At 47.0% G+C, this 16063-nt stretch overlaps 1 protein-coding gene across 2 annotated transcripts in view; it reads right to left on the minus strand.

The window, feature by feature from the left end:
• The window catches only part of FANCI (Fanconi anemia complementation group I), a 24520-nt gene extending 9508 nt beyond the window's left edge, over positions 1-15012 (minus strand). The window contains exons 1-23 of one of the 2 annotated variants that reach the window (XM_014944688.1): positions 14882-14965; positions 14683-14755; positions 13708-13838; positions 13159-13315; positions 13021-13078; positions 12518-12559; positions 11917-12040; positions 10904-10989; positions 10594-10726; positions 10271-10363; positions 9639-9775; positions 8676-8856; positions 8007-8094; positions 6952-7082; positions 6240-6310; positions 5205-5319; positions 4699-4821; positions 3518-3586; positions 2193-2294; positions 1554-1736; positions 1338-1459; positions 853-1017; positions 142-321 (exon numbers count right to left, since the gene is read on the minus strand). In XM_014944688.1, coding sequence (XP_014800174.1) covers positions 142-321; positions 853-1017; positions 1338-1459; positions 1554-1736; positions 2193-2294; positions 3518-3586; positions 4699-4821; positions 5205-5319; positions 6240-6310; positions 6952-7082; positions 8007-8094; positions 8676-8856; positions 9639-9775; positions 10271-10363; positions 10594-10726; positions 10904-10989; positions 11917-12040; positions 12518-12559; positions 13021-13078; positions 13159-13315; positions 13708-13838; positions 14683-14755; positions 14882-14965 — 2648 coding nt within the window. Of the gene's footprint in view, positions 1-141; positions 322-852; positions 1018-1337; positions 1460-1553; positions 1737-2192; positions 2295-3517; positions 3587-4698; positions 4822-5204; positions 5320-6239; positions 6311-6951; positions 7083-8006; positions 8095-8675; positions 8857-9638; positions 9776-10270; positions 10364-10593; positions 10727-10903; positions 10990-11916; positions 12041-12517; positions 12560-13020; positions 13079-13158; positions 13316-13707; positions 13839-14682; positions 14756-14881 lie in introns of both variants that reach the window. The other variant, XM_014944689.1, reaches the window with a different exon arrangement.
• Between the last annotated feature and the right edge of the window lie 1051 nt (positions 15013-16063).

Raw genomic sequence — 16063 nt, forward strand, 5'->3', positions numbered from 1 at the left:
TTATCTCAACCCAGTAATAATAACTGTTTGAAACAGTTATAGACTGCATTATTCTTTCAAAAACCTACCTGAGAATGAAAAATCCCCAGAATGCATTGCTGCTTTTTGGGGCTGATGTCTTCACGTGTCACAGTGACTCACCGTGTGATTTTGCAGAGGTTCTGAAACATCTTCTCAGGATTTTGTCCATCTGGCCCATCAGTTTGTCCCGTCTCCTCCAGCTGCTGCACCTTCTGCAGAGCTACGCTGACAGCGTAGCGCAGGAACTCTGTGCTGGAGCGCAGGACCGCCAGGCTCTCCTCATGGCTTTGGGCATTGTCCCTGAAGAACCAAGAGTGCTGTCAGAGAACTGAGGATTGCACTGAAAAAGCACAGCGATGGCCTAAGAGATTCGAAACCTAAATATCCATTTACAAATAAAACCACTAGCTGAATTCAGGGTGGAAAAGACCCTTTGTTTTGGTAGCTTGTAGTGAACACACAAAGGATAGAGTTCCACCAACCTTTCCAAATAACAGAACATGGTTTGAATCAATGTCTGGCTCAGCTCCATAGAGAACTGGAGTTTGTTGTCTGGGGGATGGCCCAGGAGGAGCAAAGACTCTCTGAGGTCCTACAAGTCATAAGCAAGGTCCAAGGGAAGCTGGTTGGTCAGTACCAGGAGTTGCACAGCTGTGGTTCCTGCCTGGACTATGATGCCCTCCAGACAATGTGCTGTTACCACACATGCTTTGTACAGAAATAAGAATGCCCGTAGTGTGTGCGCAGTGCACAAAGCAGCCAGTGTGCAGACACCACGAAAGCAGCTTGTGAACAGGCCTTTAAACTACTCCAGGTGTGACAGCTTCTCACCTGAACAGAGCTGTGAGCAGAGTAGACACAAAACCCATGGACAGGAAGCTCCGTGCAGTTTTGTTGCCCAAGGTAGATTTGTTCTTTCCAGCTTTCTCCTTCAGGATTTCAGAGAGTTTGTTGTAACATGTAAACAGGCCCAGGACATCCTCAAACTTGCTTTTACTGTGATAATGTAGTAGAAGGCATTAGTGAAGAAAAATCTAGTCTTACAGTTTCCAATTGGAGGCTTCAGTTGCCAAATGACACTTTCTAAATGATAAAACTATGACACGTGACATCTCCCCCCCTTCCTAACAGCATATACCTCACCCATTCCTCCTTGGCCTGCTCTTCTATGAGATTTCACATCCCATCTCCCACAAAACACAATGTTTAAAAGGAAGACACTCCCTGAGGTTCTGTATTTGCAACAAGGCTGTACTGCAAAGAGCCAGGCACAGTACAGCACAGCTAGTGCTGCAGGGTAAGATTTGATGTTTTACCTGAAATTCCCTATGTTGAAGTTGTACTCAATCAGCACCTCACAAATTCCCATCACCTGAATGGCATAGATGTTATTCTTTACACCGACACCAGAAGACAGAGAAAAATCTGCTGATTTATCCTAAGAGGTAAAGGAAACAAGTGAAAAATCTTTTCCAAACCTGATGAGAACTCAGTGTCTTCTTCCACTGAGTCAAACTGAAAATCTGATTTACCAGTTCGAAGTCTTCCAACTCGCTCTTGATCATTCGTCGTGTGACAGATTCTAGCATATCTTCCAAGCTTTGCTCAAATCCCACATCCTCCTCCTCATCATCATCATCTTCAGCTCCTTGGCACAGACGCACAGTGCTCTTATACCAGGCGAGACAGTGTTGGATACAGCAGAGCAGATGGGCCTGAAGGAAGCAGCCACACAGTCACACTCAGCCTTCTGGCTGGAGGTCACCGGCAGAAGCGGAGGAAGGCCAGATCTCATCTCCAACCATATCAAAGGAGCAGAACCAAAGGGAAGGTTTCTCCCCCTGCTACACACACACTGAACGACTACTTTATGCAGAATTAAGTTGGAGGAAAAAAACCCAGAGTGAGCTCAATGGAGGACAACAGAACTACACTGTTCCAGGAGCATTTTTCACAATGTTTCAAATGAGTTCCCCAAACCACTTTGCTAAGGGAGCTCTAAGAGACAGCCTGAGGCAGGGGTAAGATGCCCAGCTCTATTGTCATTAAAAGGAGTGCTCCAGGCTAGAAGAGGCTGAAGAAACACAAGGTATTCAGCTCATGTAGTAGCACGACTAAAATGCTGTGGAACAGAAGAGCTTGCAGCTGTGGCCAGCCACTATAGCTCTTACCAGTGGTTCTTGCAGAAAGATTTGATCTCCTTGAGCCATAATACATCCCTCAAGTTTCAGTGGAGGCAGGAGGTCAGGCTGGGGCAAGTAATACTGCTTTATCTGTCACAGAAAACAAGAAATAAAAATAACCAGTTACTTGGTAACTGAGCCTCTTAGGTTGTTTGAAAACAGAACACAATAATCTTTGTACTCCATTCTAGAGAGTGAAAACTGGCACTATAATAACGGGATTGTACGCGTACATGAGCCACGTCATCTGTTCTATTAGTAATTAAAATCCCCTCTTGAGTTGCTTATGTACCTCTCAGCCAGGACACACGTTGCTGCCCTAGAAAAAGTCCATCTCACCACTTGCTGTTGTCTTGCCCCAACACACAATGTCACTTGCACTTCCCCTGCAGTGCTACCTGTCCTTCAGACAGCCAGGAGAAGTAACTGTTCCTGCTGCCTGTTGCTTGTGGTGACCACTGGGCCCTGTTACAGCACCCAACTTCCTGCCCCAAGGGTGCAGACACTTAGGGAGGCTACCCTTGGCACTAAAACAAATCCACAAGAAACCATCCTTCCACCAGCTCCCAGCTGTTTGGCACACCACAGGAAGGAAACATGCTCCAAGTACTCATACAGGATGAGAGATGAATATGGGAAGTTTTATATATATATGTAATGATGCTATAAAATTTTATACATTTACACTAAGTTCCCATTAAGTGCCCTCTGCTACCCATGTTCCTTTCTCAGACCCTATACTGTCATGGGAAAGCTGGAATTAGTCAGCATGAACTCCACGGATGATTAAAGGGAAGAAAATTACTTGTCTCAAAGAAAGCACAGCCTGTCCAATGGATGGAGGAAATGTGATTGTCTTGTTGCCATGAGCAACACTGTTGGGGGATGAGTTAATCCTCCCAGATCCTACATGGACTTAGGTATTCTCCCGATGGGAGGACAGCAATAATAATTACTGTGTCAGCACACATCCTTGGGGAAGTGCAGGAGGGTAACTGTTGTGCATTGCTAAGGAACGGGGAGTGCACAAAGCACTTCCCTGGGCTCACACTTCTCTCAGCATCTCAGAACTGAAGGGTTGGAAAGGGCTCCAAGAGATCCCTTCTATTCCAGCCTGTGACAGGATATGAACCAGCCTCCAGACGTTTACCCAGTCTGCTCTCTCAACATCTCAGGGATCTGAACACCTCCTCAGAGAAGTGCTACAGCACTTAAACATGTTTCCAGTATAAGGGAGAACTATTTTCCCAATATTTAACCTGAATTGCTTGCTACACTGGTTGCAGTGCAGAATTCTTAGAGCAGAACTTTACCTGGGACAAGAGCGTTTCCATTATAGAGCTGGCCAGCTGGGAGTTCCTGCGAAGGACATCATAAAAACCCTGAAGACAGGAAGGAAGGACAGACAAGTTGGCTTACACAGCAAAGAAAATGAACCAGGTGCATAACAAGTTGGTGTCATACGACAGCAATGACCCTTTGGCACCACAGGGAACCATGAGGAAGTAACAATGTGCTCAGTGTAAAACCCCATACCTGGCAAAGCAAAGGCAGCACAGAAATAAGGTATGAATCAGACGGAGTACGAATTTCCTCACAGGAGCCCTCTCACAAGCTGTATCTCCCTAGCAGCAGTGGCATCACGCCCAGAGTGACTTTCACTGCTATTTAACACTAGCACTAGATCCAACTTCAAACTGTGAAATCCTGCTTCAAAAGGCAAAACAAGCCAGTGTGGAAACTGTAGGAGGCAAAAAATCCTTCAGACTGAGAAAAACTCAGTGGATGGATGAAGCAAACGCAAGTCTTATAGCAACAGTGATGAACACATCCAAAACTTGCAGCTCACCAAAGGTCAGTCCAACCAAATCAGGAGGGAAACAAAATCTCTCTGACCTGAACAGGTTTTTTTCTCAAGGTGGTACCTCACAGTTACCTCAGGAGCTAAGATACTCACCCAAAAATGGCTCTTTGTATTAGGCCATTTGTCACAAGAAATCTAAGGGACAGACAAGCCTTTATTGAAACTTGCAAAAGGAAGAGGAGAAAAGACAGATCCCTGATGCAGTCTCTAAGGAAGTTTCCCCACACTCTCCAGTCAGGGTTTCCTTTGGAGCCCATCGTTAACTCCTAGCAACTCTGCCTCTATCCAATGCCTGTTATAACACTCCTCACTGGGCATCAAACACGTTTCCCCTTTCCTAGGCCACATCACAAGAAAATAGACTGACACATTTTCGCTCTTAAGCAATGCATGAGATGAGGAAGATAAATCACCATGTCTTTGGGCTTATAGTGGTCCAAGATCAGAAGTAGCAGAAGGATTGGAAAAAACCAGAAGAAGGTAGTACTTGTGTGTGCCACAAAGAACACAATCAAGATGATAGATTGTTTTCCACAACAATGTGATCATTATTTACCTGGGCCTACGGTAGAACCAGACTACAGAAGAGCTAGTGATTGTGTAAAACAAGATTGAAGAAATCATGTTTACCTCATATAACATGAGTCGAACATCCGCTTGCTGGCTCAAGCATCGCCTCAGGCTGCCCAGGATTTCAAGGCAGAAGGCCTCATTAGCTGCAGAGTTATAGCAGGCATGAACATCTGCCTGGACCTGAGAGGGAATATTAGTCACGTTATACTGGTTACAGTTCTCAAATATCTCAACACAGAAGCAAGGTGATAGGGGGCCTGGCCCCTAAACAATCACTGAAATAGTCCTCAGTGTGCTGCCAGGCTCCTTATCATCATCATGGAGCCATGGAATGCTCCCCAGAATACTGGGGCTGTAAGAGAGAATGTCTGAGAAGCAACATCTCTAGGCCAGCTTCTCTTTGCACATTGCACTTCCCAAAGCTTTCCTTCCAAGACTAATCCTTACTGAAGTCTTATTTCCGTTTTGGGGAAATGCTCTGCTCTGGAGTTGTTTCAAATAGTGCATATTAGACATGAGACTGTCTCATCCATCCACATCTGGGACCACAGAACGGCACTTACCTGAGTGGCACCGATGGCCTGGCTGCACTGGGAAGAGGACAAGCTGCCAAGAACCTTAAAATTTCTTAACAGAAGCAAAAAGCCAGCAACTGCAGCTTTACGAGCATCGAGCTGTCTGTGAGTCAGGGGGAAAAAGATAGAAGCATAAGGAAAAATGGAATACAAGATCAACTCAGCAATGAAAAAGGTCCACAAATCCAGAGCGACTGGGCCCAGTGGAATTGGACTTCCCAAGAAATCAGCACGGTCCCAAGCAGTGAAGAGCTTGGCAGTTTTCTGGGAACTCTTGCTCTACACCCTCAAAACATTCAATTTCATTTCTGTCCTCGTGATGCTCACACCGAAGGAGAGCCCCAGGCTAAAACTCAAGCATTAAATGTCTCCTGGAAACCAGAATGGGAGAATCTCACAGAGCTTTTCTCAGACTTGGAAAATTCCTCACAAAAAGCTAGTGCTTTGCTTTGCTCCCCGGAACCCCGGGTCCTACTCAAGATCGAGTCCCTTCCCTTGAATAATAATCCTAAATGATGAATTCTGTACTCATAGCCAGGCAGCCGTTGCCCAATAAAATCCAGTCTACAATCACAGCATTATGAAGACAGCAGGGTGGTTTGCTCAAAGCATTACCAAGCCAAGCAGCCTGCTTCTCTGCCACCTTGCAAGGGATCAGAGGAAAGGTGGCAGCTCAGCATTCTGAGCAGTGGTTCCTTCCAGACTCTCCTTAGCATCTGGATGTACTCAGCTGTGTACACATGTTAGAACTGATTTTAATTTTGCCTGCTTATTTGGAGTTCCCAACAGCTTTCTTAATTTCCAAAACCCATTAATCTGGGGATTGGGATTTGCATCTCAGTGGGTAGAGCTGTGCCAGTATTACAGTCCTAGGCTAAAGGGGTAGGAGGTGTCATCACCTAGTTATGGGAAGAACATAGTAAGAATACACGTAGCCAAAACCAACAAAAACTACTTCTGCTCCAAAAACATAAATGAGTTGTAGAAATCTTTTAAAAAAAAAAAATCCCTTTCTGAGCTTACCTGGAAAAGATAGCTTTTTGGAGAACAAGTATCAGGGAGTCCCTCACCGACATGCTGACTTTGAGCAGAGGCTGGAAAGGAAGATATACTTTGGAGAGAAAAGCACTAGGGCATGCCAAGCCCTTGGGGCATATGAGCTCATCTTCCTCGGGCCCATCTGGCCCTGCATTTCCAATACTGTCATCAGTCCAGCAGGAGAACCAAAACATTTTAAACCAATATAAATTAAACCCTGTAGCTGTAGCAGTGAGGCACCTTAGCAGGTTAGTGAGGACACAGTGCAAAGGTTTGGGAAAAAAACTGTTATCCCCAGATTGGATGAAGCAGGTAAAAGTTTAAAGCCAGGGCCAGGCAGAGAGAAATACTGTCATGGAGCTTGGAAGGAGAAAAATCAATCTGACAGCTACAGCTGTTCAGCTAAACACTGTATACTTAGTTTTCTACACTGTGCAGCATCTGGGCATCTTCCAGATCAAAGGTCAGAAAAAGAGCAGTTTCGGTACTACGCCAGATCACACCATATGTTTTTTGCTAGAGGGGACATGCAAATCCATGCTTGAAGAGCAGTTCCATGCTACACTGAACAACCCACAACAGAGTACGAAGGCTTCTTTCACGAGGAGGGTTATTAGATCATGCATATAATTGTGCCCTAAAGCTGTCACTGGAATTAAAGTAGCAAGGATACTCATGGAGAAATGCAAAGCTTTACCTGTACTGCCCGGAGGAGCCCTTGCACAGTGTCGATGGGCAGAAAGGACAAATTGTCAAAGGTCTCTGTGACTTTGGAGGATGAAGTCTGAAGCACAAGAGGAGCAGACACAACAATATTGGACAGCAAGTCTGAAAAAAAAAAAAAAATGGGCAAAAAGAGCAGCTGCTGCCAAGGGGCCAGGAAAGTCTGAGCAAAAGATGTCTATAGAGCTAACAATTACAGAATAATCAAAGCCCTTCCATTACACGGAGAAGTCGTGATAGGATGAGCATGGAAAATCTGAGCTCTGCTGCAGGCACAACGTGTAAAATGCTGATAACTCGGCTGAAGGGCTGCACCCCAGCAGAGGGCACTGAGGTACAAGAGAAGAGGCAGCAGCAAAGGTGTCTGGCAGCCCCAGCGACTCCCAAGCACCTGCCCAAGGACTAGTTACTGACTGATACCAACTTTCTGGGCATCAGCTGTTCCATGGCAACTGGAACCGTTCCATGCAAACACATTTTTCACCTGGGATGAACACAAGGTAATCTGGTGCAGCTGACACCTCAGTACGAGGGGAAGGAACAACTGATTTTCTTGGCTTCAGGTCACTTCAGCAGGAACTTCCAAAAGGCAACAGCATCCTGGGCTGCATCAAAAGCAGTGTGGCCAGCAGGCCAAAGGAGGTGATCCTGCCTCTGCTCCACTCTGGTGAGACCCCACCTGGACTCTGCATCCAGCTCTTGAGCTCCCAGCGAAGGAAAGACATGGACCTGTTGCTGCAGGTCCAAAGGAGGGCCAAAAAAATGATCACAGGGATGTAGCCCCTCTCCCATGAGGATAGGCTGAGAGATTTGGGGTTGTTCATCCCAGGAAACATTAAAGGTCAGGCTGGATGAGGCTCTGTGCTACCTGATCTAGTTGATGATGTCCCTTCTCATTGCAGGGGGGTGGACTAGATAACCTTTAAAGGTCCCTTCCAACCCAAACGGTTCTATGATTCTGTAACTTGTTCCAAGAAGCTGTTCTGAGTATCCACAGAACAGGACACATTTCTCTCTCTTTCCTGTTACCTATGAAGTGGCTGACAGGAGATGCTGCTTTTGTGAGGACTCGGTTCAGGACCTGCTCAAGAATATCACTTCTGATGGGCTCATGAACCTGGAATGAGAAAGAACGATAAATAAAAATCAATACCTACATAAATTTAAGATATTCCTATACCTCACAGCACAGACATAGTGCAGTGCAAAGCAAATCCAGATCTGACAGGTAAGCTGGGGCTGGTTACCACAAGTCCCCTTTCAGCTAAATCCACACAGATTGATTCAGATTTCATCCCAGGCCAATGAGAACCAGCACATCAGAGAGGCAAACACAGCACCCTTGAACTTAACGGGTCAAATGGTCTGTGGGATGGAAATTTACCACTTGAGTGAAGATGCTGGTTTCAATCCCACCTCTGACAGATTTTCTTTGTACCTTTGAATTTCTGTACCTTCACTGCAGTTTCTTGGAAACTGTGATAGGGATTACACAAATATGATGGTAGCTGGAACAGATTAGGCCTTTATGAGGATGGCCTCTTCTGGCTGAACAGGGGCAAACAGGAGACTAAATCTAGTATTGTTTGTAAAACACTCATGATGGATACAGCAGACAAGGCTTTGACATCATTTACCAAGACAGAATAAGAACAGAGTTCTCCCCCCATAAAAACCCTCTCCAAAACATGCAACTACCTTAAATGTTTCCAGCAGGATACTTGCTCCCAGTTTGCAAGCCTGCTGGGCTGGCATTTTGGAAAGACCATAACTGGTATCAGCAGCTTTTCCTCCAAAGGGCTTTCTGGGTTCATATGATTCCATCAGGCTGAAGCCAAGATCCACCAGGCCCTGCGTAACATGGTCCCAGCCAAACGCACTGAGGAAAACATTAAACAGACCAAGGAAGAAACAACCTCGTCACAGGAAAAGTTTAGATTAGAGCCATTTAAAGTAAAATCTTCTGCCATATCCCAGGGTCCAAAACAGCAGTGAGAGATGTTTGATCACTCCAGAGAAGATGATATCCCTCACAGCCCCATGACTGTCTTTATGCTGAGGTGCTCAGTAAACATGTCTCACAGTCCTGATTCTCCAACCATCAGACTTCCTTTCCAGCCCAAAGGTTTTCTCAAACCATGGAGAACAATGTGCACTCAGATCCAATCTGAACATGACAGCAGGCTACAGTCAGGATGCACAAATATGCTACAGATCCTGAGATCTTCAAGTCAGAGAGGAAAACAAGAAGAGGACTCCCTCACATCAGCCTAAAGGACAACTGGTGACAGATCACAGAGCTATCCCACAGCATGTTTAAAGGACTAACTGTGTGGGGGAAGAAAAGTGTGAACCTATCACTCACCCCTTGATTAGAACACAAACTAAGCCAGCAGCATGACTCATACCATCAGATGCTTTCCCATCCTTCGTACCACCAGATGCCGAGATTTGAGGTAGAGGGGGCAAATTTATACATCTGCATTTGTTTGCTTTTTTAATTCACTAATATAAAACCGGAACAAAAATTCTGGATTTTGACACCGTTCCCTGCCAGCCCCTGGTCAACAGCATTTCACACCCCAGAGCATTCTAGCAAGGCTGAAACTCTCCCCCTCCCAAAGCCCACTGAGTGTTCTGCAGCACATGGCAAGAACTCACCTATTTTTCACCACTTCCAGAATTACAGCGGTTACATCATACTGTTGAGGAAACAAATCCTGCAGGAACTTGGAGGCCTGAAGGAACTGCAGGTCCTTGCAGCTTCTTGTGATTGATGTTTTCAAGAAATCAAATATCTGGAACATAAAATTATTGAGTGTGAGGAAATGATCTTTGAAATGGGACCTCTGTAGTCTTGGGTTTGTTCCAGTAAGAGCACCAGCCAGAGCACAAGTTCCAGCACAGCCTGCCAAAAATCTTAACTCACTTCTTTCTCAGGACAAATACACCAACCTCATTAAGTGCCTCAAGGAGGGTAACTTGCTGCCAGATGCTCTTCAGGTGGCCACCACAGAGCCAAAACATTACAAAAAGAAGACACTGCTTTTCTTCTCATGCTACAGTACCAACCCACAGGAATCACAACTCTGGAAAATTCTGATATTGCTCTGGGGTCTTTTATAGTGTTCAGTAAACTACAGTGTACCAATTATCTAACTGCCTCCCCATGAGCATCCTGAAACCATTTTAAGCCTAATTCTGATGGGACTACGACCTATGTTTCCTTTCCTTTACAAAGAGTACAGTGTACATCACCGTGGAAGTTCTCTGCAACTTTATCACACACGTACCTGCTCTTGAAGTCTGTGTTTTACTGCAACTGACAGCAAAAGAGCCACACTGAAGGGACACAGGGCTCTAGCAGGATCCTTCTGCTGCTCAGTCTAGAAAATAAGCAAGCAACAGTCAGAAAGCTTGTTATCTTCAACTGCAGCATCCCACAAGTTCAGGGAAGCCATCAGGCACGTCTCTTCAAACATACCATCGCATTTCTTACAGTGAACATGACTGTGATCATAAAAATTATTAAATCCCTTCTACAGGTAACCAATTAAGTTTTTAAAACCCTGCTTCAACATCTTCAAGAACAGTGCCTGCTCTATCTTTGTTGTACCTTTAGATGTCTGATTAGTTCCTCGCCAAGGTCCTGATCCAGGTTGATAACAGAAACGATATGGAGAATAACGGTGCCTTCCACGTGGCGGAGCTGGTCCAGGGGCATCGTGGCTACCTCAAGGTCCACTGATCTGTAAGTTTTAGCAGAAAAAAACAAGCCATCCAAAGCCATAAATCATTTCTCATGGATCAAGGAGGATGTACTTGCAGAAGGTTTAACAATTCAAATTCAAGGAGCCCTGGGCAGGACCAGGGTGACTTCAAATACCCAGGTAGTAAATAAAGGGGATGACAGAGAAAGAACTTACTGTGGAACCTTCTGTTCTTCCTTTTGTCTCTTATCCAACTGATTGAAAAAACTGATGATTCCTTCTAAAACAGTCTTCTTACTGCCCTGCAAGGCAGGACATCACATTAAGCCACTGCAGGGCCTGCAGTATCCCAGAAAACTATACTCTGTTACAAATATCACAGCATCCTTCATTTCCCTTCATAAATCACTGAGGTGGGGGAGGGCTCCTGTGTGGCTCATTTCCAGATAAGCAACTCAGGTTTAGTTTGCATATTTCTTTTGATTGCACTTATGGAAAAGCTGGAAGAAGCTGAAGCTCTCAGATGCTCTGTTGTTGTTTGGTTATTGTTTTTTTATTTAATTAGAAAGAATCCTTTCTGTTACAATCAATTGGGAAGGCTTTCAAACTCTTAACCTTAATTCTAACAATACATTTTGGCCAGTGGACCCAAACGACCTCCTATGACGCATATACAATTTGTCTTTGACTGGATCAGTTTGGCATTGACTCAAGTCACAAATGAAGCAAGCAGAAGAGCCAGATTCCCCTGTGAAAGGGCAGAGATGTCACTGTCACTTCCAGCCTTGCAGGAAGAGCACAAGAGATGAGACATTTCCAGTACAAGTCAGACTACAACCCAGAAGACAGTCATACTGCATGAGCTATTATTATAGCATGCAGACCACAGAGAGTGAGCAAAACCACACACAAAAAAACACTGAAAAAAACCACTCCTCTCTGCTGTCTGCTAGGTCTGTGCTCATCCCTTATTTCCCAAAGGTTTCCTGCTTTCCCTACAAGGAAGATCAAAATTTTTTCTATCTTTCTCAGAGCAGTCAGCTTCCTCAGTCTACAGGAAGTTAGATGAAAAAAAAAAACCCTACTGATGTCCTGCTGTGTCCTGCTCCCTACAGCACGGTCTGGGAATAATCAGAATCCCTGCCAAAATCCAGCCTAAAGCTCAGACTATACATCTTTTTTTCTCACAGTATATACTTAGGGGGAGGCCAGCTCCCGTGAGCTTTTACCTTTGCAGAAAGCAGCAGCAGCTGGTAGACCAGAGGGGGAATTTCCTGCAGGTCTAATTTGGAGAACATCCTAAGAACCTTTTCCACCACAAACTGCAGCTCCTCTCCCGACAGTGGAATATCCCTGTTGAATCAAAGATGCAGCCTAATAAATTTCACTGATTTCCTTCAGATTCAGTCCATGACTAGATAAAGGGTCCTAATGTATAGACAGGCAGTGAGTGCTCCCAAAGTCCCCACCAGAAGCAGTTGCCACGGATCCCTCACTACCTTTCCGTTGTCCCAATATACTCTTCAGCCTCCACTACTTACATCTCCTCCACATTACACTTGTTCATTAATGTATTGTTAATTTGCCAAGGCTCACTCACACATGGAATAAAAACGACGATGCGATGCCAAAGTCTTTGGGACACACTTGCTCAGCTCTGTTTTTATCCAAATGGATCCAATGTGGATGTTCATCAACTCAGCCGTCCTTGGGGCTGTGCCCGGTACACTCAGACCTCCTATTCATACTTGCCCCAGACTACATGTGAAATAGGAGATGAATATGACCACAGCACAAGAAAGTGTTGATATTGAAGGGAAAACAAATTACCTGAACATGTTGGCAAGATGTATCACACTCTGAGGATCCCACCTGGTAAAACAAATATATGTTGGAAAATTGAGAGCAAGCAGAATTATCGTTTATTCCTTCCCTCCTTGTACACAATTATTCAGTGTCACCATTTCCCTGTTACATTCTGATATTAAGATTAGAAGACAGATTTCCACCCAGAATTCATCACCACCACCCTGACCACCCAGACTTATAACGGTTCTGAACTACCCCAGTCCCCACAATAACAAATACCAAGAAAGGAATAAAAAAAATCACTTCCCGAGACCAGTTCATGCAACACTATTAGAAGATCTGGGAACAAGGTGTTCCCTTGCCTTCCCAGCCAGAGAAGACACTGCCACAGAGGGCACAGATTCAAAGATGGCAGAACAGGACACAGACGGTGACATCCAGCTCATCATGATGTCATTTTTCAAGGCACAACACGAAGCACACTGTTTTGCCATGTAACTAAGAGCTAGCAGAGATGTACATACTTGCTGGAGCAGAGGGTATTTATCAGCTGTTTCTTAAATTCTTCCCCATTCAGTTCACCTGAAAAAGCAAGAGTCTTTTAGGAGCTGACTCCTGAGGAAGGGAGAAGAGTCTGGAGCGAAGGAACTGAGAGGGATTACCTTTCCCATAAGCCAGGCTCTCCTTTGAACCAGCCAATGCAGTGAGAACAGTTGAAAACAACTCCAAGGACTTCCCGTTAGACAGGCTGCCACCTTTAATGACATCAACAAACAGGGTGGCAAGCTCAGCCAACGCATGGCCCGGCAGCTGGCGAGCCTGGGAGGAGATACAACATGAAAGAACCTGAGGCAGTGCACAGGAGAACCCCACACGTACATCCAAAACACAACATTTGTGTCACCAAAACACAACATTTCTTACAGTGAAATGTTCCCCTAAAAGGGGAATTCAGCCCCAAGATGTCTATTTTGTGCTGTCCTTTATAAAACAGAGCAGTAAATCTCTAAAGTAGGTTTGGAGTTTCAAGTCTAGGTCTAAATATATAAAGATAATATTTACACACAAAGCAAATTCCAACAACAGCTCAGTCCAGGGCAGATCTGTGGAAAGGACACAACTCATCTTCCTCAGTGACCAAGTGAAATATCTCAATTGACATATGAAACAAGACCCAGCAGTCCCCAGGAAAACCAGCCCAAAGTGTCTACCTCCAGCATCAGCAGTCCTATGATTTCTGATGCCTTGCCCAAATGCAGGTCCCCTGACTCCACCAGCGGGATGCAGTGCTTGTAAACCTGAAGCCTCCTGAGAACACCACTTTGCTGAGAGCAGGGGGAGCCTTATAACGAGGAAATAAAGAAAACAAAGAATGGAAAAGAAGTTACACATGTAACATGTTGCTAAACAACAGGAAATTAGCACAGCTCAACTGTCACCCGACTGAAACTCTTTATTTTACCTATCTGACAAAACAGACGAAAAAGAAAAACAGAGCCCAGGAAATGAGAGTCTGTTGGATAAAACAGCTGAAGCATTCAACCCTGTTATCACACCCTGTGTTTCACCCAGCCTGCTGCCAAAGATCAGAAGTGTCAAAATGTTGCGAAGAATCACCTTGGCAATTAAGTCAAACTGGCCAGCTCAGCTCTACTCCAAGGTACCTCAGGCCTCCCCAAAGTAAAGCCCACTGACAGCAGGTTTCACTGAATTTCACTGAATTTTTAGAGTTGGAAGGGACCATAGAGATCATCTAGTCCAACTCCCCTGCTAAAGCAGGGCCACCCAGAGCTTGTCAGAGCATGTAACTCAGGACTGCATCCAGGTGGGTCTTGAAAATCTCCAAAGAAGCAGACTCCACAACCTCCCTGGGCAGCCTGTTCCAGGGCTCTGTCACCCTCACCATGAAAAAGTTCTTCCTCATATTCAAGTGGAACCCTTTATAGGGTTATACGTTCATTAAAAATACATTAGCCCAGTTTCCTATTTCCCCATATCTATTTTCAGACATCACCTTTCCTTGTGACAACCCTGACTGGCTCGTTTTTTACCAAAAGTGACATTTCCTTGTGCTGCTGGCCACGCAGCCCGCCTGTAACCTACCACCCCATGGGCAACTGTCATGGCTGGGGCCACAGCCCCCTCTCCCCACCGCCCCCCCAGAGCACAACCCGCTGACCACCCACCTTTGAAGATCCCCCTCAGCAAAGCCGCCGTCTCCCTCCCCTTCAGGGCCTGCCTTGTCACCATATCGCCCAGCTGCAAAGAGAAGGGGAGGCCGTGAGCTCCACTTCACCCCAGGAGAAGCCGCCTACACCCCGCCTGACAGGGCCCGGCGGCGCCTCCCTCCGCACCCAGAGCCCAGCCCGAGGGACGCCCGCGCACCTCGCTCTCCCCCAGGCTCTGCAGGGCCTCCCGGAGCCGCTCGGGGCCCTCCTCGGCCGCCAGCGCCAGGATGCGCTGAGCCATGGGGCCGGGATAACGCCCGGCCGGGCCGGGCCTCCGCTCTGCCGCCCCGAAATTCCCGCCCGGAAGTGGCCGCCCGTCACCCGGGCAACAGCTCCCGCCCCCCACCCCGCGCTCGCTTCCCTTCCCTTCCCCGCCACCGGCTGCTGCCGCCTGTGCCGCCCGCTCGGGAGACCCGGGTTCGAGTCCCGCGTGTGCAGGGCGGTGTGGGGTACACACACATGGGGTGCAGGGCGGTGTGGGGTGCGCACACTTGGGGTGTAGGGCAGTGTGGGGTGCACACACATGGGATGCACACCCCTGGGGTGCAGGGTGGTGTGGGGTGCACACGTGGGATGCAGGATAGTGTGGTGTGCTCACACATGCGATACACACACATGGGGTGCAGGGTAGTGTGGGGTGCACACACATGGGATGCACACCCCTGGGGTGCAGGGTGGTGTGGGGTGCACACGTGGGATGCAGGATAGTGTGGTGTGCTCACACATGCGATACACACACATGGGGTGCAGGGTAGTGTGGGGTGCACACACATGGGATGCACACCCCTGGGGTGCAGGGTGGTGTGGGGTGCACACGTGGGATGCAGGATAGTGTGGTGTGCTCACACATGCGATACACACACATGGGGTGCAGGGTAGTGTGGGGTGCACACACATGGGATGCACACCCCTGGGGTGCAGGGTGGTGTGGGGTGCACACGTGGGATGCAGGATAGTGTGGTGTGCTCACACATGCGATACACACACATGGGGTGCAGGGTAGTGTGGGGTGCACACACATGGGATGCACACCCCTGGGGTGCAGGGTGGTGTGGGGTGCACACGTGGGATGCAGGATAGTGTGGTGTGCTCACACATGCGATACACACACATGGGGTGCAGGGTAGTGTGGGGTGCACACACATGGGATGCACACCCCTGGGGTGCAGGGTGGTGTGGGGTGCACACGTGGGATGCAGGATAGTGTGGTGTGCTCACACATGCGATACACACACATGGGGTGCAGGGTAGTGTGGGGTGCACACACATGGGATGCACACCCCTGGGGTGCAGGGTGGTGTGGGGTGCACACGTGGGATGCAGGATAGTGTGGTGTGCT

Source organism: Calidris pugnax, unplaced genomic scaffold (assembly GCF_001431845.1).
Source record: "Calidris pugnax isolate Ruff unplaced genomic scaffold, ASM143184v1 scaffold70, whole genome shotgun sequence".
Taxonomy (NCBI): Eukaryota; Metazoa; Chordata; class Aves; order Charadriiformes; family Scolopacidae; genus Calidris; species Calidris pugnax.